The sequence below is a fragment of the Tamandua tetradactyla genome, chromosome 9 (assembly GCF_023851605.1).
Source record: "Tamandua tetradactyla isolate mTamTet1 chromosome 9, mTamTet1.pri, whole genome shotgun sequence".
NCBI classification, from domain to species: Eukaryota; Metazoa; Chordata; class Mammalia; order Pilosa; family Myrmecophagidae; genus Tamandua; species Tamandua tetradactyla.
Window position 1 is genome coordinate 113,489,064 of NC_135335.1, and position 20,068 is coordinate 113,509,131.

Consider the following 20,068-nt stretch of genomic DNA (forward strand, 5'->3'; position numbering starts at 1 on the left):
ATTTATATTCTCCTGGAGACCCAGGAAACAAGTTCATTAGCAATAATGGAAGAAATACCATAGTACCTTTTTGTGAAAGGAACAAGATTTATTCCTGTTTTTCTGATTTGTCCAGCAGTGAAAGGACTATGGATCTTGTTTTAGAAATGTGCAACACCAATTCTATCCACTGGTGTGGCATTTCAGGAAGACAGCTGGGAAAGCTACATCCAAGTTCCTCTCTCTGCCTTGCCCTTACTCTCCTGTCTTCAGTACAAGGACTGCAAGTATGCTTTTTTTTGAATAATTTCAATATTTGGGGACTGTTAACCTATCATCATTCACCATATGTCTGCAGTTTATGTGATAATTACCTATGAATGAAAATTTAGGTGTATATTTTTCTCTCAATAGAGTGTTTCCGGCTTAAGACTGACTGACACATTCTTAAAGAGAACATATGAATATGACGACATTGCACAAGTCTGTGTGGTATCTTCGGCCATTAAAGTGGAAAGCTGAAGAAAATTTCCAGTTATGTTTTCCATTTAGTTTCTTAGAACTGCTATCTGTATCTTTGTTAGTTTGTAAAATGATGTTTAACAGAAGAAATAAGTACGTATTATTTAAATATCTTTTGTGTAAAACTGAGTGCTTTAAAATATTAAATATTTGTTTTAAAGAGAATCCTCTGCTGATTTTATCTTGTTATATTCTAAATAAACATTTGTGCATTTCCTATACACATTATCCCATTTCGTTCCATTTTAGTTGACCCTTGAACTTTGTTCTCCAAAATCTCTACACTTAAGACCATTTTTATCTAGCAAGCATCTAGAACAGAGGTCAGCAACATTTTTCCATAAAAAGCTAGCTAGCAAATAACTTAGGCTTTGTGGGCCATACCATGTCTGTTGCAACTCAGCTTTGCTGTTGTAGTATGAAAACAGGCAGACAACTGTAAATGAAAGAATATGGCTGTGCTTACAGAAACAACCTAGCTGTTTTTTTGCAAATCTAAAAGATAAAATCATTGTTTAGAAATGTAGAAGCTTCATAATAAGTTTATTTGGAAATATTGTAGTTATCCCCACTTTTTTCCCTAGCTCCTCAGTCAACAGGAAAAGTATTTTAAAAAATTGGGGTAGTCCTCTTGTAAACTGGTATGTGCTAACACAGTATTGGATGAGCTTTTCTAATTGTTTTCTCAAAATCATTGTATTTTGACTACTGTGGTATGTAGTTGGGCTTCTATATACACACAAAGAAATGTCTGAGTTATTAGAGAGCTGATCAGAATTGGTCCCTTTCTTAGGTTATTACTATTTTTTTTTTTTGTAACATGGGCAGGCACTGGGAATCGAACCCAGGTCCTCTGGCATGGCAGGCAAGCATTCTTGCCTGCTGAGCCACTGCGGCCTGCCCATTACTCAGTTAACTTTTAATTAGACTAATAATTTTCTAATTCTAAGCCAAAAGGTTCTGTTGTTGCTTTTTTGTTTTGCTTTTTGGCCATTAAAAATATGCTGCTCTTTTTCATAAGGCACATTTAAAAGATTCTCAGCTTCCGGTATTTGATCTTGAACTTTAAATTGTGTATTAATATAGTAAAGCTATATCTCTGTGTGACTTGCTTACTTAGGTCTTGAAAAAAAACAGTGAGGAAGTTAAGGCTGTAAACTTTGGAACATGAATGTAATAAAAGGTTTGAATATTTTGTCAGGAAAACAAAACTTATGCTATTAAATAGACGCTATCCTATTTTTGGTAAGCTGAAATGCAAGAATGTATATAGTTTTTAAATGTAAGAGTACATTAAATCAAATACAAAAATTGACTTTTCTTAAATTTATTGCCATAACAATTGGTCCACAATGAAAGCTCTGTTCAGAATTGGATTAATAATTCATGAAATGTCTGTGCAAAATAAAACTCAAGTAGTATAAAACTGAAGTCTTTCTTCCAAAATAATTAAGATTAATTAAAGGAGGAAACAAGACTGAAGCCACTGCTCTGGGCACTTGGATTGTTTTTCAAGGTTCTTCTCATGACTGAAATCTTCTGTTTCATCCTATTTCAAATTTAAAAAGTAAGATATAATGGTCACTTGAAATCTGCCATTAATTTTATTTAATTATAAAGTATTTTCTGTTTGAAAACAATAACCCAGACACATATTTTAAGTAAAGGTTAGATAATGCAATCTTAGAATCTGTTAAAACCGTATTATAAAACTAGATAAACAATTTGGTACACTGAATGAAAATGTCATTTGCATAAACAGGACATGTTAAGTTTTACATAGCATCCTAAGTAGAATGTACACGAAATTTTACTGCTATACCCTCTTTTTCCTCTACTTAGATTGGGAGTGTAGTTTTCCAGACAAGCAAGAGTAGTATGGGGGGCATTTCATATAGTTTTAAGAGTTGCTAGCACAATCCAACCCACAGACCTGTCTCTTTAAATAGTTTGTAATGCAATGATTTCAAAGTAATAAGGTACTTCTTGAAGACCAAAAGTGATCTAGATGGAATGGAAATCAAGATAGTTGACAGGTATCCTATATATTGAATTCGTCATCAGTGGCACATTAGCAAAGAAACTAAAAGGGTAAAATGAAAGAAATACACCATTCCCATTATTTCATATAAAAAGAATGGCTTCCTTAACTACAAATGTTAGCATATCAAGACATTATTTAAAGTATTTTTTCTTATAATGTCTTTGATTTTGGTGTCAGGGTGATACTGGCCAAATGTGTGGGGAGTGTTTCCTCCTCATTTATTTTCTGGAAGAGACTGCATAAAATTGACATATCTTACATTTTTGGTAGAATTCATCAGTGAAACCATTTCAGCCTGTATTTTCTGGAATGTTTTTAACTACATATTCAATTTCTTCAATAAACAGAGGTCTATTCATTATTTCTTAAGTGAACTTTGGTAGTTTCTACCTTAAAATTAATTCATCTGTTTCATCTAAGTTGTTAAACATATGACCTGCAGTTGGGATTTTCTCAATTACCATTTTGATATCTATGGTCTGTAGTGACACTCCTCCCTTTCATTGCTGATACTATTCATTTGTATTTTCTCTATTTTAGTCCATCTAACAAGAGGCTTATCAATTTTATTGATCTTAAAGTGTTTTTAATAAACTCAAGATAGTTATGCTAGAAACTAACTTATTCAACACTGGATAAGAGTGACTAATTTTTAAATAAGGATCAATTTTGCTTCTGGAATTTTTTTTTATCGCTGTCATCATTTGTATCTGATTAGTTAACATTTTATTCTGTATAACATTTGAACACAGAAGTGGATTTCATGGAAAATTAAGTTGTTTTAGTTGGAATATAAGAAATTTAATTTCAGAATGCCTAAAATTTCATTTCCTACCTACTCTGGCCAGAACCATATAGATCTTCAATGTAGCCTATGCCCAGAAACTTACTTTCAGGTCTAACTGATGAGAAAATATTCTAAAACTTAGTGTTTCTCTAAATTACAGTACTAGGACCTACACCAGAACTACCTGAATTATAGAACTACTCTTCTAATCTTACAAAGGAAAAGAAAGAAAAACTTGGTAATTTGGGAAGACCCTGATAATCAATATTACTAGTTTTTTTTTTACATTACTTTCATTTTTCACTCACACTTGTGAAATCATGTCAGCCCCCACTTTACCAAATTTGTGATTAACACGCAAAAGAAAATCTAACCGGAATTAGAATAGCCTCTTCCACACTGTAGTTAAAGACATGCCGTTAATACCCAATGCCACTATTCTCCACTAACTAATATAGCATGTAATTTATAATAAAATGTTTTAAGTGTACTATTATATTTAAGTTGCATCAAATTAAGGTTAAGCATAAGTGGCATGCGAAGCCAAACTATAGGAGCAGAAAATTACATGAACAAGCAACATGATAAAAGCTTTCTGAAATCCACTGATTAATCCATTAATTGTTTTTTTCAAATGCTTATGGAAACATAATTTAATGACACTTAGAAAATCCTTAACTTAGGGTCAAGCCATTGGTTTATTTAAATATAGGTATAGCCTTGCCTGTATTTTGAGAATTCACATGGACATGCACCACCGATGAAATTGTGCCAATTAAACTGAATAGTTGTATGACTGACCTAACCAGAACACCATTAAGGATTTCTAAATGTATTTCATTATGTTCTTAGCACAACTGACCATGTTAATGTTATCAATATCAAACTGCACGCAAGATTACTTGAGAGCCAGGCAAAAAAATTGAGCATCGTACCTCACTCCCTCTACATTCACCTCATCTATTTTTCTTTTCAAAGCAAACTCCTTGCATCGATGATGCTTTCCACTAGCTCTTAAGATCCCCTGTCATGTATTAGAACAAGCAGCATTAAAGATGGTAATGGCACCTATGATACATATTCATTACTGATAGCACTATCAAAGCCAAACCTAAATAAAAATTTTCTTCTCAGAAAAAAACTTTCTGAAACATGCTGCTCAGTGGCAAGTATATTTCTTCTAGGCCAACATGGGAAATCTTTCCTTTTGCTTCTCTCCCGTCTCAAAACTGTTTACTTGAGGGAATTTGGAGCTTGAGAACACAACAATAAATAGCCCTACTATTCAATAAATATACTCTGTTAAATCTAATATACAAATATGATGATAAAGGTTTCAAAATGCAATCTTGTCCAATGCTATCTTGGCACTTGTAGTTAAGCCTACTGATCATCTGTTTCCAAAGGAGTCATATTATGTTCAAATCTGTTTGTAATAAACCTATTATCTAAACAGATTTATTCTTTAGGAATATACACAAGAGTTTTTCCTCCATTATTTTCAAAGATCAGCTATGGTGCTTTTTATGGCCATTATCTATGGGTAACACTTCAGAGCCAGAAACCATTTGCATTCTGAGCTAACGTCCCTGGTCAAGTCAGGAATGTTCTTCAGTGCTGCTGCTGAATGATCTGCTCCGGACATGATTTCTCAGTTGCTCTATAAGTTCAGGATTCTGTTGCTGTATCTGCTGAGCAAACTGCTGTCCTCTGTAATAAAGAGGCAATGGTATGACTTAGGAAATTGCCAGTCACACAAAACTCATGCAAAAAAAAAACAAAAAAACAACTGCAAGGACTACTCAAAGGGAACTTTTTATAAAAACAAGTTTTAGCATCACAACTTTATTATCTGTAATTTTACCACTGCTTCCATATATAGTTATTACAGAGAATATATTTATAAGAAACAAAACACCCAAGCTAAAAAGTGAGTGTCTAAACTGAGTGACATCTACCACTCACTCTAGTCCTTAACCATAAAGATGCAAAGGGCTAAGAAATCTATACTTTTATTGTATGTGCTCAGATATGCAAGGTATTTTTCAAATCTTAATCCTTCACATTACAGAGCATAACACCCAGTTTGATATCCTACCAGAACTGATTTTTTAAAAGGTAAAGAAGTTTAATTCAGATTCTTAAATGTGTGACCTTCAATTCCAAGTGTCAGCATTATAATCATGTCACTTAAGATCATTAAAAATGCAATATTTTAAGTAGTTACATGGTTCTAATCACAACAAAAAGGTACAGTACTTGTGGCTTTGTGTAAAATTGACAGTGATAGCGATTACATGCAGATTCAGAAGCAGTGTATCTTATTAATTTGGATGGAAGTGAAGGTAATGTACTCAAGTAGTGAAAGATGCAAGGAGTTTCTCTAGTGATGACACACACTGAAAGAAGTTTGGATAAAATTGTTTTCTAAATTAGAAGTATTGGGGAAAAAATTTTTTTTAATTTTATATATGTAATATGTGATTTTTAAATGTGTATGTGTACCTAAATTAATATATAACTGAAGTAGATATTTTACTGTTCATCTATATCCCTGAATAATTACATTTTCAGATCTGCTAAAAAAAATACTTCTTTTTCTTGGTTCTTCACTGAAAAAAATGGGGGTTAATTGCTTTATATATGAGATTACATTTTGTTTGGACATATGATTTTACTGTTTCCCTGCCCCTCAAAAGCACCAATCCCCAATCCTCAGGACCCACTATAAAGATGATAGTATTGATATCCCTATTTAAGAAATTGAGGACCCTGATATATTGACAGCAAAATGAAATAAGGAAAACCTTTAGAATTGAGGATGCTGATATACTGACAGCAAGATGAAATAAGGAAAACTTTCAAATTGAGGACCCTCATATACTAACAGCAAAATGAAATAAGGGAAACTTAGGCTACAAATCAAAAGACTAAATGCAGGCCTAGCTCTTCTAATTGCTTCCCTCTGAAGAGACATAGCTGGTCAGACTATAAGATAAAAATTTAATAGCTCTAGTTCCCTCACTTGAAAGACAAAGTGTAAAACATAAAATACATTTTCACTAGTTCTCTTTTTTCTTGCACAGGCAGGCGCTGGGAAACAATCCCGGGTCTCCGGCGTGGCAGGCAAGAACTCTGCCACTGAGCCACCATGGCTCACCCACTAGTTCTCTTTTAAGTAACACTTACGCCTGGATGAGGCTGGACAGGTCAGTCAGGCCCCCAACTCCAGCAGCAGGTCCTCCAATGGCGTTTGTCATCATTCCTGACATCCTAGAGTACACAAGAAATAGCCCTAAGATTAGTACATTCTTAACAAGTACAATAACTGCCCAAAGAAAAGTGACTTAAACGTACCTATATTACGTAAGAGATTAGGCAAAGTATGGCTGTTAAAGTTCCCATTGATGGTCATTCAGGGCAGTTTTATAATTTTTGTGCTGATGTGCCCAAATTAGGAGCCTGACAGGTGGAAGAGGGAAAAATATAATAAGCTCCTTCTATACTTACAGCTGTTGAACTTGAGGATTCTGCATTAAACTTGCAGCCTGGAATTGAAAAAGGGCATCTCCCATTAGACAATTAATACTTAGGGATCTTTAACAAAGGGAAAAAAAAAAAAAGTACAGAAATAAAGACTAAACTATGTACCAAAATTTTGTAGAGTTTTAGTGTGCTATATAAATTGAATGGAATAAAGAGTTACTAGAAAAAAATGACATTAAAAATACATTGCAAAGATAAAGAGATTGCCAACAATACTATAAACAGGATACTGATGGCAGTTTATTTTCTACTGATCAGAACAACTGAGCCAAAAGAAATCTTTGAAAGAATCTCCTACATTTGAGATGGTCCATCCCAAAAGTGTACCATAAGACATGTGTGACCTTGCTCCTTGGGACCCAGTAGTTTCAAACTTTCCCATGCTTACGGTAGTGAAGGGGAGGAAGAGCAGATTAACGCACAGATACATACTTTTAAAACTTTGTTTTGGAAGCAAAATTTTATTTTTTTTGCCTCAAATAGGTTCTATCAACAATATTAATGTAAAATTTAAGTTTAGCTTAAATCTTAGTATACAGTAATTTTTTAAAAATATTTTTATTGACAAATCTTCACACACATATACTCCATGCATGGTGTATAATCAATAGCTCATGTATACAGTAACTTTTAACTCACCCACCATAAATAAGATGAGAAAAAAAAACACCTGCTTTTATTACCAGAAAGATAATTGTTTGACACTTGCAAATAATTCAATAACTGTCCTCAAGTCTCAATCAGGACTGGTGTCTCTCAGCCAACACATGAATATTAAAGGCATTAAAAAAGCAGGATTTATGAGCTGGAAACATAAAGCATTTTATTCTGTTTTACAGTACCTTTAATTTGGTGCTGCAAAACTACTACTTCCCCTTCTAGAATCTAACACCTGAAAGAAATCTAAAGCAGGTCCTATGGATTTTCTAGTAACTTAATTACGAAGTCCTCCAGGCACTTTAAGTTACAAAATGACCTTGAGTTAAGGGATCAACAATGCCTTCTGGACCAAAAGGGGGAAAAAGATGTGTAATAAAATAAGGCATCAATGGCTAGGAGATATCAAACAGAATCAAAGAGGCTATTCTGGAGGCTACTCTTATGTAAGCTTCAGTTATATAGTGCTAATTGCCACAGTTTGCTAAATCCCAACCAACATCACTCCTATTGACACCTAGGGTTCAAACAGACTATAAAGGTTTTATGCGTTAGTTTGCCTTCCTGAAACATAAAATTCCTGGAGGTTTCTAAATCAGACAAACTCAGAGGGATCAGCCTCTCCAGGATTATCAATTAATTTCATCCCAACTATCCTTTAGGACACTCCTTATCAACATGAAAAAGTCAGAATGGGCATTGCCCAAAGACCCATACAGACCGTGAGAAGGATTGAAGGAGGACATATAACAGAGAAAATGGGATTTAACAAAAGTATGACTGCTGACTTGCTATATTAATTTTCCTTCTAGATGCTAGCGTCAGAGTAGCAAGATGGAAAATTCTGAAATGGTGAAATGGTAGCCTTTGACAAATTCTAGGATCTATTCTGTAACTACTTATTGAACTGTGCTCTTTACTTTGTATATATGTTATATGTTACCCAAAAAAGAAATTTTTTTTTTTTTTAAAGAAGGGGCATAAGTAGTTCAGTGGCAGAATTCTTGCCTGCCATGTGGGAAACCGGGGTTCAATTCCTGGTCCATGCACTTCCCCACCAAAAAATTTCAACAAATGGTGCTGTAATAATGGGATACTCACATGGAAAAAAGAATAAAATGTGACCCCCACCATATAGCATACAAAAAAAAAAAAAAAAGAAGAATGCCTCCAGTACTTAATCAATCATGCTCAGTATAATAACCAAATGCATAAAACTTCATTTACAGGTAAGACTTTTCCAGCTACAGCACAGATCGGCTACAGATTGGCCAATTATAGTAGAAAAGGGACATGATTGGCTGTTCTTAACCCACCTCCCTGCCCTATACTGCTTTTACTCTCCTCTCCCCAATTTGCTAACCAAAATTTCTGGCCCTGCATGCTCAGGGTTTAAGTGGCAGCAAGAGAAGTAAGGGGAAGAGGAAAGTTCTTACTTGATGATAGTGCTAATCATAGTGGCTTTGCATTGGAAGGTTTGAAATCTGATTAAAACTATCCTGGATCTCTCACGGAGCACTTTCTGAGAGTCTTTAGACACCTCTCTCCCCTCCTCACCCCTTTTGTTACCCCTCACCTCCTGAGGATTTCCCACCTATTTTCTGGAAAGGGCAACTTATTCTAGCTAGATGGTTATAACTTCTCCCTTTTGCCCCAGATTCTTAGCAGTCTTCCTTCACAGACTATCTGTTGGGACCCCATCACCTTCCAGGAGGCCCTTTAGGACTTTCACAAAGTCGTCTTAGAAAGATTAAGGCTGGAATTATCTCAAAAGCATGTGATCCACAAGAAACGTATCTCTGCTCTACTGTCATAAATATAATTACTTCCCAAACCAAAGCACCAATTTTGCCACAGACTGCTTTAGCAAGTCAGACAGCAGCCCACTGTTTTCCAAACTAAGGGTCATATAAAACCCTCTTCCCAGTGGACTTCAGATGAGGACAGGCCCAACTACTTCCCTCCCCCATGACACAGGGCTCTGAAACTCCAATAGCTCTCTCTAAAACCTCTCCTAATCTCTATCTATCTGACCCTTTTCTAAGAGTCACCAAACATGGTTTTCATCCCCATCTTTACAACTCCATGGTGGTTTCACATCTTACTTTCGAATATTGTATCTTGGGGCCTAAATCAAATCTGAAATGAAAATAATTCCATTTTCACATCCTGTTAAAATAGCACAATCTGAGACCTGAAATTAGGTAACAATGTTAAAAAAAAAGTCACAAAACCTAAAAAGAGGCATAAATTTCTTGCCAGTAGGTAAAAAGAATGACTTTAATTGGATGGGGAAAAAAATTAAAACCACCCATTGTTCAAAAGACTTCTTTTGTCTTAGAGAAATGAGTCATCTGTGCATTTCAATTCAAATGAAGGTTTACGAGATGCAAGACACATTTTCTGAAGGAAATAATGATGAATAATAAGTAGTTCCTGCCTTCCAAGAGCACAACATGAAGCTACTAGATAGCTTCTTATGACCATTTCCATCTAAGAGTGGTTTTAACCTTATGGATATGAAGATTCTTTTGCTAATCAGATGAAACTACAGTTGTATCCCAAGGAAAACGCACATATCTCCATGTACACAATTTTTCATAGACAATTTCAGAGAATCCATGGAGTTCCTTCCATGGGTTTCCCACAAAGAGATCAACTGGACAAGTTAAAAACTTCCTCCACAGCCTTCTACCACTACCACATACCACCACCCTCACAAAAATTCCCTTATTTCTAAAAAGTTTGGGAGCTAATAACTATGGAAAACAGAGCCAATGGAGAAGAAAAGGAAATAAACTCACCATACTAATGAAGGCTGGATTATTTATCAAGCTGGCCATGTCAAAGCTCAATCCAGTTCCTGTCTGTAAAACAAGTATATCTGAGAATCATTCCAACAAGTAAAATTTAACTGCAATAAATCATGAATGACAGAAAATATTTCATTCATCTGATATTAATAACTTACAGGACTGGATACCTCTCTTAGCTTCTGTTCTGCTATTTTGAGATTTGATTTATAGGAATCATTTTCAGGGTCAAGCTCCAATGCCTTTTGATAGCTTGTAACCGCTTCTTCAAACTTATTCATTGCAGCAAGAGCCAACCTAAAAGGAACAAAGATAAATGATTAAAGAACAAGAGAACACACAAACATAGTCAAATATCTGTCTTGGTAGTCAGTTCTAATTCAGATTACATAACTTAATTATACTATTTGAATCACAGGAAATATCACTGGAACACTAAAATTTCCTCTAATTCTAAAATTCTCTAAGTCTGAACTTACTCTGCTAACTGACAACTTTGGCTTTCCTATATGTGTCATAAACTTTGTATTTATAGATTAACCTTATCATCCCTATCATTTTTAAGGCTAGGAGGAATAGCAGGAAAAGCAGGAATAGCTGCTTTAGGAACGCCTAGATTAAGTTCCATAAAGATGGGAGCTGTCTAACAATATTGTGATCATGTAATTCTGATACTAAAAGCATTTTAAGAACTCTGAACTAGAATTGTGATTCTAATGTCCCACTTTCATGTCTCTTCCTAACAGAGAACTTGTATATATATATATATATATCAATTTGACATTAACAAACTAGACTATACAGTGTCAGCTGGCTATTCTTGAAAAACGTACTTTAGTTGTTAGATAAAATAAGTATCTTTTTCAACACAAAGAGCATAAGTTATCATCCCAGGCACAGATCAAAGAGTTAGTTGCTAAACTGAAATTTTTATCTTCGCCTAGTTAGAACTCACTTATTAGAAAATTACTTCAGAACTGTACAGTAACATTCAGAAATAAACAAAAACATTTGCTGAGACGGGAAAGATTTAAAAAGGGAACAAGAATGCTCAACTTTCCTGGCCATTAGAGAAATGCAAATCAAAATCACAATGAGATATCATCTCACACCCACCAGAATGGCGATAATCAACAAAACGGAAAATGACAAGTGCTGGAGAGGATGTGGAGAAAGAGGCACACTTATCCACTGTTGGTGGGAATGTCAAATGGTGCAACCGCTGTGGAAGGTAGTTTGGCGGTTCCTCAAAAAGCTGAATATAGAATTGCCATACGACCCAGCAATACCATTGCTGGGAATATACTCAAAGGACTTAAGGGCAAAGACACAAACGGACATTTGCACACCAATGTTTATACAGGATTATTTACAATTACAAAGAGATGGAAACAGCCAAAATGTCCGTTAACAGAGGAGTGGCTAAACAAACTGTGGTATATACATACGATGGAATATTATGGAGCTTTAAGACAGAATAAACTTATGAAGTATGTAACAACATGGAGGGACCTTGAGAACATTATGCTGAGTGAGACTAGCCAAAAACAAAAGGACAAATACTGTATGGTCTCACTGATATGAACTGACATTAGTGAATAAACTTGGAATATTTCGTTGGTAACAGAGACCATGAGGAGATAGAAACAGGGTAAGACATTGGGTAAGTGGAGCCGAAGAGATACAGACTGTGCAACAGGACTGAATACAAAAACTCAGAAATGGACAGCACAATACTACCTAACTGTAATACAATTCTGTTAAAACATTGAATGAAGCTGCATGTGAGAATGATAGAGGGAGGAGGGCTGGGGGCATAAATGAAATCATAAAGAAAGATAGATGTTAAAGATTGAGATGGTATAATCTAGGAAAGCCTAGACTGTATAATAATAGAGACTAAATGTACAAATTTTAAAAATGTTTTTGCATGAGGAAGAACAAAGGAATGTCATTACTTCAGGGTGCTGAAAAAGGATGGTAATTAATATTGTAAAATGTCACCTTACGTGTGAGAGTAAAGCAAAAACTGTTTATTAGCTACAAAATTTATATTTTGACTAGTGCATTTCCTAATATAATTTATGTACATAGTTTGATTGAATACCATAAGTACTTGGAATCTCAGGTAGGACATGAGATTTTGTTGGTTTGTCCAGAGTGATGCCCCGATGAATCCCAGAGCGATTCGATCAGTGAGTGGAAAAGTATCTGCTAAGCCCCCTTCGGGGAATGGTGAGAGTGGGGAGAAATTCAACTTCCCCAAGTTGAATTCTTGATATTCTCACAAGCAGTGTGGACAACCAAAGCTATAGGCTGAACCCCCAGTCTTGGGGTTTGTTCATATGAAACTTAACCCCACAAAGGATAGGTCAAGTCTACTTAAAATTTAGGCCTAAGAGTCACCCCCAAGAGAGCCTCTTTTGTTGCACAGATGTGGCCTCCCCCTCCAGCCAACAAAACAAGCAATCTCACCACCCTCCCCCTGTCTACGTGGGACATGACTCCCAGGGGTGTGGACTCTCCTGGCAACGTGGGACAGAAATCCTAGAATGAGCTGAGACTCAGCATCAAGGGATTGAGAAAACCTTCTCGACCAAAAGGGAGAAGAGTGAAATGAGACAAAGTGTCAATGGCTGAGAGATTCCAAACAGAGTCTGGAGGTTATTCTTACACATTAAGTAGAAATCACCTTGTTATTCAAGATGTAATGGAGAGGCTGGAGGGAACTGCCTGAAAATGTAGAGCTGTGTTCCAGTAGCCATGTTTCTTGAAGATGACTGAATAATGATATAGCTTTCACAATGTGACTGTGTGATTGTGAAAACCTTGTGTCTGATGCTCCTTTTATCTACCTTGTCAACAGACGAGTAGAATATATGGAATAAAAATAAATAATAGGGGGAAAAATGTTAAAATAAAGTTAGTTTGAAATGCTAGTGATCAGTGAAAGCAAGGGGTAAGGGGTATGGTAGGTATAATCTTTTTTGTTTGTTTGTTTTAGTTTTATTTCTTTTTCTATTGTCTTTTTATTTCTTTTTCTGAATGGATGCAAATGTTCTAAGAAATGATGAATATGCAACTAAGTGATAATATTGTGAATTACTGATCATCTATGTTAATTTTTTAATTAATAATTAAATTTTTTTTTCCTGGTGGGATGTGCTTCTTTATTAAGCTTATGGAATTTGCTTTTTTTTAAAAACAATCTTTTATTTGAAATAATTGCAAATGTGTAGGACAGTTGCAAGGATAACAACAAATCCCATACTGAGAACTTCAGTATAATGAATAATTTTTAAAAATAAAGAGAACAAGAGTCCTATTTGGGACATGTTAAGTTTAAGATACCTATTAAACATGGAAGTGGAAATGAATAATAATTGAATACAGAAGGATGACATTTGGAGGACACAGAACTAAGAGAGCCATCAAAATATAGATAGAGGGGTGCACAGATGGTTCAGTGGTAGAATGCTCACCTTCCATGTGAGCAGGTTTGATTCCAGGTTTGATTCCCAGACCATGCATCACCACCCCCCAAAAAAATAGATTAGATAGATAGATAGATAGATAGATAGATAGATAGATAGACAGACAGACAGACAGACAGACAGATAGATAGATAGAAAGAAAGAAAGAATTTTAAAGGATGGGGTTGTATGAAATCAGAAGGGAATGTACACAGAGAAACAGCAGGAGCAGGGGATAAAGCCCTAAAGCACACCATTATTCAGAGATGGTAGATGAAGAAGAACCATCAAGAGAGACAGGAAAAGAATAAACAGTGAAGTAGAAGGAAAACCAGGTAAGTGTGGTTTCATTCATATTAGAGAATGAAGTATTAAAAAAAAAAAGCTAATTGTGTCAAATCCTAAAAAATAGGGCAGGAAGAGGATACAGAACTGAACAGTGGCCTTGGTAAGATCGAGATAGAGACCTTGATCCAGCTATCTAAGTAGTATGAAACAAAAGCAAAACTGAAGTGAGCAGAAGAGAAAATGAGAGAGGAGACAACAACCTCAGTCATTTGGCAGGATATCTGCAGAAAAAGAGAAACTGAAAAATGAGGTGGTAACCTGAGGGTTTACTGCATAAAAGGAGGGATCAGATGGAGGATTTTTTTATGACCTTTTCAGATGCCACTCATCATCTTCTATTAAAGATAGGAAAACTGGTGTTGTAGAAGATAAAGGGGAATTATGGTGTGAAATTCCCGAGAAGGTACACAAAGATGAAATCTAAAATGTGAGAGGAGAGGATAGTCTTAGAATAAGAACTCCTTTTTTTTCACATGGGCAGGCACCAGGAATCGAACCCGGCTCCAAGATGGCAGGCGAGAACTCTGCCACTACGCCACCGTGGCCCACCCAGGACTCTTCATTTTAACAGGGATAAAAGTAATCTATATAGGTACAAACACAGATAGACTGGTGGATCTGGAAGTAGGAAGATGAGTTATTCTTCTTTTAAATGAATCTATTTTCTCAAGTATGAGGCAATATCAGCTGCTGATAGTCGCCACAGAGGGAGTCTTGGAAATTTTGAGTAGTGTGAAACAGTCATCTCAGAGAGTGATGGGGTGAATTTAGGAGGAAGTACAACAAAATTGTATGTCAATATTGTGTGCTCATTTGAGATTTGTGGTCTTAAACATGAAATGAATCTACTCGCTATGGCTGTTTAATTCCCTCCAACAACAAATCATTCATTATACAACTAATCATCTCACGCCAATCTCAGAGAAATTGTAATCCTTCTCCATTATGTTATATTATCTTTTTATTCGTTTGGACAGTACAACATTGAGAAGGAAATTCAAAACCAAGTCATAAAGAACAGCAAACCTGGAACTACCTGGTACTACTTCGAACATTTTTAAAGAACTTACCCCATTCTCCCATAGGCTTTGCTGTACTTTGAATCAATTCCTATTGCTTTTTCACAATCTTTTATTGCATCTGTGTAGTTACCTAATTTACTCTGAGCAGCAGCCCTAAGAGAAAGAGAAGAGATTTTTATTAGCAGCCTTCAAGATACTGTATTAGGGTGCTCCAGAGAAAGGGAACCAACAACGTATGCGTGTGTGTAAATATTAAGAGATTTATTACAGGATTGGCTCATGCAACTGTGGGTATTAGCAAGCCTGAATTCCATGGGGCAGACCACAAGCTGGGAACTCTGATGAAGGTTTCAATGAATTCCCCAGGAGAAACTGGCTGGCTGAAGTAGAGGCAGAAACTCTTCTGACTGCTGTAATCATCAGTTCACGCTTTAAGGCCTGCAACTGACTGGATGGTTTCTCTCACTGTTAAAAGCAATCTCCTTTACTGACTGTAGATGCGATCAACTAATGATTTAAATCCATGAACTACCCCCACAATAATAATTGCTTGCTTCACCAAATTGAACACCATAACCTAGTCAAGTTGACACATAAACTTAACCATTACAGGCACTAATTTCAATGTTTACATACTAATGAAACCCCATTTTCCTTGTCCCAAATTGTAGAATACTCCCAGTAAATATCTAAATCAAACTGGCTAAGATATTTTGATAATCAAACCCAAAAAATAACTCTGAAACTTCTGTTCAGAGAAAATAAACAAACTGCCTTTTGCTGTGTGCTTTGCTATAGAAAAGACAAATATGCAAGTGATACAACTACTCTACCTCCTGTCTTTCTATATTTCACAAACTGAAAATGCTAGGACACGTGAGGACACTAAGAAGGCACACAGTCAGTGATTCTGTAAACAACTACACATAGTATTGTGCTGTTAATCAAAATCTTTACCAGGGGGGGTTAAAGTACAAATAAAAGTAATATTCTAGTCCTCTGGCACTTTTTCACATTCATTCACTTCTGAGACAAACTAAATTTTATTGTAAATTCTTTCAGTCTCTCCTAAATTCTCATAATACTGTACCTCAGCAAAAGGCTGAAAAGCCAACTCTAGAAAACAAGAACATCTGCATAAATCTAAATTCTTGTAATTGTGATCTCTCCCCACTAATGTTTCTAAGTAGTTAACTAACTCAGAGTAGAAAAAGTAACGGACAACAGAAGATCTAATGTAGGTGCTAAGACAGCTGATATGGGGACCAGAAGCCAACAAACAGCTACATGAGAAATCATGGTCACCTCTCTTGGCTTACGCACAGGAGTTGTGTTGGACTGAAACTATTATGTACCCCAGAAAAGCCATGCTCTTTTAATTCAATATTGTGCGTAGGGACTTGCTATGGGTGTGACCATTTATGAGGTGCTTCCATGGAGATGTGACCCTGGCCCATTCAAGGTAGGACTTCATTAGTTTACTGTTTAATTACTAATTAATTACTGGAGTCCTTAAGAGAGCCAGAACAGAGCTCAGAGAGACGAAATCAAGTGACAGAAGTATGGAGATGCCTGGAGACAGACAGAAGGTCAGAGAGGAGGCCACTGGAACCAGGAGCTGAAAGCAATGAAACCCGTGACAAAAGAGCCAGCAGACATCGCCATGTGCTTTCTCATGTGACAGAGTAACCCAAAACGTGATTAGCCTTTCTTAAGTGAAGATATCCCCCTTTTGAGGCCTAATTTGGAAATTTTCAGGGACTTAGAACTATAAACTTATAACTTAATAAATACATCCCGTTTTTTTTTTTACTTATTAAAAAAAAATTAACACAACATTTAGAAATCATTTCATTCTATATACGCAATCAGTGATTCTTAATATCATCACACAGATGTATGATCATCATTTCTTAGTATATTTTCATCGATTTGGAAAAAGAAATAGCAAGACAACAGAAAAAGAAATAAAATGATAATATAGAGAAAAAAATAAAAAATATATATAAAAAACAAACGAACAAAAAAAACTATAGCTCAGATGCAGCTTCATTCAGTGTTTTAACATAATTACATTACAATTAGGTAGTATTGTGCTGTCCATTTTTGAGTTTTTGTATCCAGTCCTATTGCACAGTCTGTATCCCTTCAGCTTCAATTACCCATTATCTTACCCTATTTCTAACTCCTGATGGTCTCTGTTACCAATGACATATTCCAAGTTTATTCTCTAATATCGGTTCACATCAGTGGGACAATACAGTATTTGTCCTTTAGTTTTTGGCCAGGCTCAATCAGCATAATGCTCTCTAGGTCCATTCATGTTATTACATGCTTCATAAGTTTATTCTGTCTTAAAGCTGCATAATATTCCATCGTATGTATATACCACAGTTTGTTTAGCTATTCGTCTGTTGATGGAAACATTTGGATGTTTCCATCTCTTTGCAATTGTGAATAATGCTACTATAAACACTGGTGTGCAAATGTCCATTTGTGTCTTTGCCCTTAAGTCTTCTGAGTAGATACCCAGCAATGGTATTGCTGGGTCGTATGGCAATTCTATATTCAGCTTTTTGAGGAAGCACCAAATTGTCTTCCACAGTGGTTGCACCATTTGACATTCCCACCAACAGTGGATAAGTGTGCCTCTTTCTCCACATCCTCTCCAGCACTTGTCATTTTTTGTTTTGTTGATAATGGCCATTCTGGTGGGTGTGCGATGATATCTCATTGTGGTTTTGATTTGCATTTCTCTAATGGCCAGGGACATTGAGCATCTCTTCATGTGCCTTTCGGCCATTTGTATTTCCTCTTCTGAGAGGTGTCTGTTCAAGTTTTTTTCCCATTTTGTAATTCGGTTGGCTGTCTTTTTGTTGTTGAGTTGAACGATCTCTTTATAAATTCTGGATACTAGACCTTTATCTGATTTGTCGTTTCCAAATATTGTCTCCCATTGGTAAGCTGTCTTTCTACTTTCTTTTTTTTTTTTGACTTTTAAAAAGGGAATTTAATAAGTTGCTAGTTTACAGTTCTAAGTCCAAGAAAATGTCCCAATTAAAGCAAGTCTATAGAAATGTCCAATCTAAGGTATCCAGGGAAAGATACCTTGGTTCAAGAAGACCAATGAAGTTCAGGGTTTATTTCTCAACTGGAAGGACACATGGTGAACATGATCAGGGTTCCTCTCTCATCTGGAAGGGTGCATGGTGAACATGGCATCATCTCCTAGCTTCTTCTCCTGGCTTCCTGCTTCATGAAGCTCCCCGGGAGGCATTTTCCTTCTTTATCACCAAAGGTTGCTGACTGGTGGACTCTGCTTCATGGTGCTATAGCATTCTCTGCTCTCCAAATCTTCTTCATTGTCCAAAATGTTTCCATCATTACAGGACTCCAGAAACTTATCAAGACCAACCCAAATGGGTGGAGACATGTCATCACCTAACCCAGTTTAACAATCATTCTTGATTAACTCACATCTCCAGGGAGATGATCTGATTACAGTTTCAAACATACAGTATTGAATAGGGATTATTCTGCCTTTATAATTAAAACATGGATTTTGTAGGAGACATACATCCTTTTAAACCAGCACATTGCCCATAATATGCATTTCAGAATTCAGCAGTCACCTTCGTGGTACATTTTCTGCACAATATTATCTCCTTCATACAAGTAATGGGTGCCTGAAAATGTACCAAGGGAGACAGTGGGGCCTACAGACAGTTCTGGCATCAGTGACTGGTTATAATGCTAATTCAATAATTTATTGTCTCTTTTTTTTTTATTAATTAAAGAAAAAAGACATTAATACAAGATTTAGAAATCATTCCATTCTACATATGCAATCAGTAATTCTTAACATCATCACATAGATGCATGATCATCATTTCTTAGTACATTTGCATCGATTTAGGAAAAGAACTAGCAAAACAACAGAAAAAGATATAGAATGTTAATATAGAGAAAAAATAAAAATAATAATAGTAAAAAAAAATCTACTTTCTTGATGAAGTTCTTTGATGCACAAAAGTGTTTAATTTTGAGGAGCTCCCATTTATTCATTTCTTTCTTCAGTGCTCTTGCTTTAGGTTTAAGGTCCATAAAACCGCTTTCAATTGTAAGTTTCATAAGATATCTCCCTACATTTTCTTCTGTTTTATGGTCTTAGACCTAATGTTTAGATCTTTGATCCATTTTGAGGAAACTTTTGTATAGGGTGTGAGATACGGGTCCTCTTACATTCTTTTGCATATGGATATCCAGTTCTCTAGGCACCATTTATTGAAGAGACTGTTCTGCCCCAGGTGAGTTGGCTTGACTGCCTTAGCAAAGATCAAATGTCCACAGAAGAGAGTGTCTACATCTGAGCACTCTATTCGATTCCATGGGTCGATTTATCTATCTTTATGCCAGTACCATGCTGTTTTGACCACTGTGGCTTCATAATATGCCTTCAAGTCCGGCAGCGTGAGACCTCCAGCTTCATTTTTTTTCCTCAAGATACTTTTAGCAATTCGGGGCACCCTGTCCTTCCAGATAAATTTGCTTATTGGTTTTACTACTTCTGAAAAATAAGTTGTTGGGATTTTGACTGGTATTGCATTGAATCTGTAAATCAATTTAGGTAGGATTGACATCTTAACTATATTTAGTCTTTCAATCCATGAACACAGTATGCCCTTCCATCTATTTAGGTCTTCTGTGATTTCTTTTAACAGTTTTTTGTAGTTTTCTTTGTATAGATCTTTTGTCTCTTTGGTTAAATTTATTCCTAAGTATTTTATTCTTTTAGTTGCAACTGTAAATGGACTTCATTTCTTGATTTCCCCCTCAGCTTGTTCATTGCTAGTATATAGAAACACTACAGATTTTTG

General features: G+C 35.7%; 2 protein-coding genes across 20 annotated transcripts in view; one reads left to right on the top strand and one right to left on the bottom strand.

Annotated features, from left to right (window-relative positions):
- TRAPPC13 (trafficking protein particle complex subunit 13) overlaps positions 1-2,128 on the top strand; it is a 57,446-nt gene extending 55,318 nt beyond the window's left edge. The window contains exons 11-12 of one of the 4 annotated variants that reach the window (XM_077117330.1): positions 116-266; positions 394-2,128. In XM_077117330.1, coding sequence (XP_076973445.1) covers positions 116-266; positions 394-501 — 259 coding nt within the window. In that variant the 3' untranslated portion in view covers positions 502-2,128. The remainder of the gene's footprint in view (positions 1-115; positions 267-393) is intronic. The other 3 variants (XM_077117331.1, XM_077117328.1, XM_077117329.1) reach the window with 3 other exon arrangements.
- Positions 1,775-20,068, bottom strand: part of SGTB (small glutamine rich tetratricopeptide repeat co-chaperone beta) — a 78,386-nt gene continuing 60,092 nt past the window's right edge. For 6 of the 16 annotated variants that reach the window (XM_077117335.1, XM_077117333.1, XM_077117342.1 and 3 more), the window contains 6 exons: positions 15,240-15,344; positions 10,507-10,645; positions 10,340-10,402; positions 6,843-6,880; positions 6,522-6,605; positions 1,784-5,042 (listed from right to left, as the gene is read on the bottom strand). In XM_077117335.1, coding sequence (XP_076973450.1) covers positions 4,931-5,042; positions 6,522-6,605; positions 6,843-6,880; positions 10,340-10,402; positions 10,507-10,645; positions 15,240-15,344 — 541 coding nt within the window. In that variant the 3' untranslated portion in view covers positions 1,784-4,930. Of the gene's footprint in view, positions 5,043-6,521; positions 6,606-6,842; positions 6,881-10,339; positions 10,403-10,506; positions 10,646-15,239; positions 15,345-20,068 lie in introns of all 16 variants that reach the window. The other 10 variants (XM_077117336.1, XM_077117334.1, XM_077117337.1 and 7 more) reach the window with 7 other exon arrangements.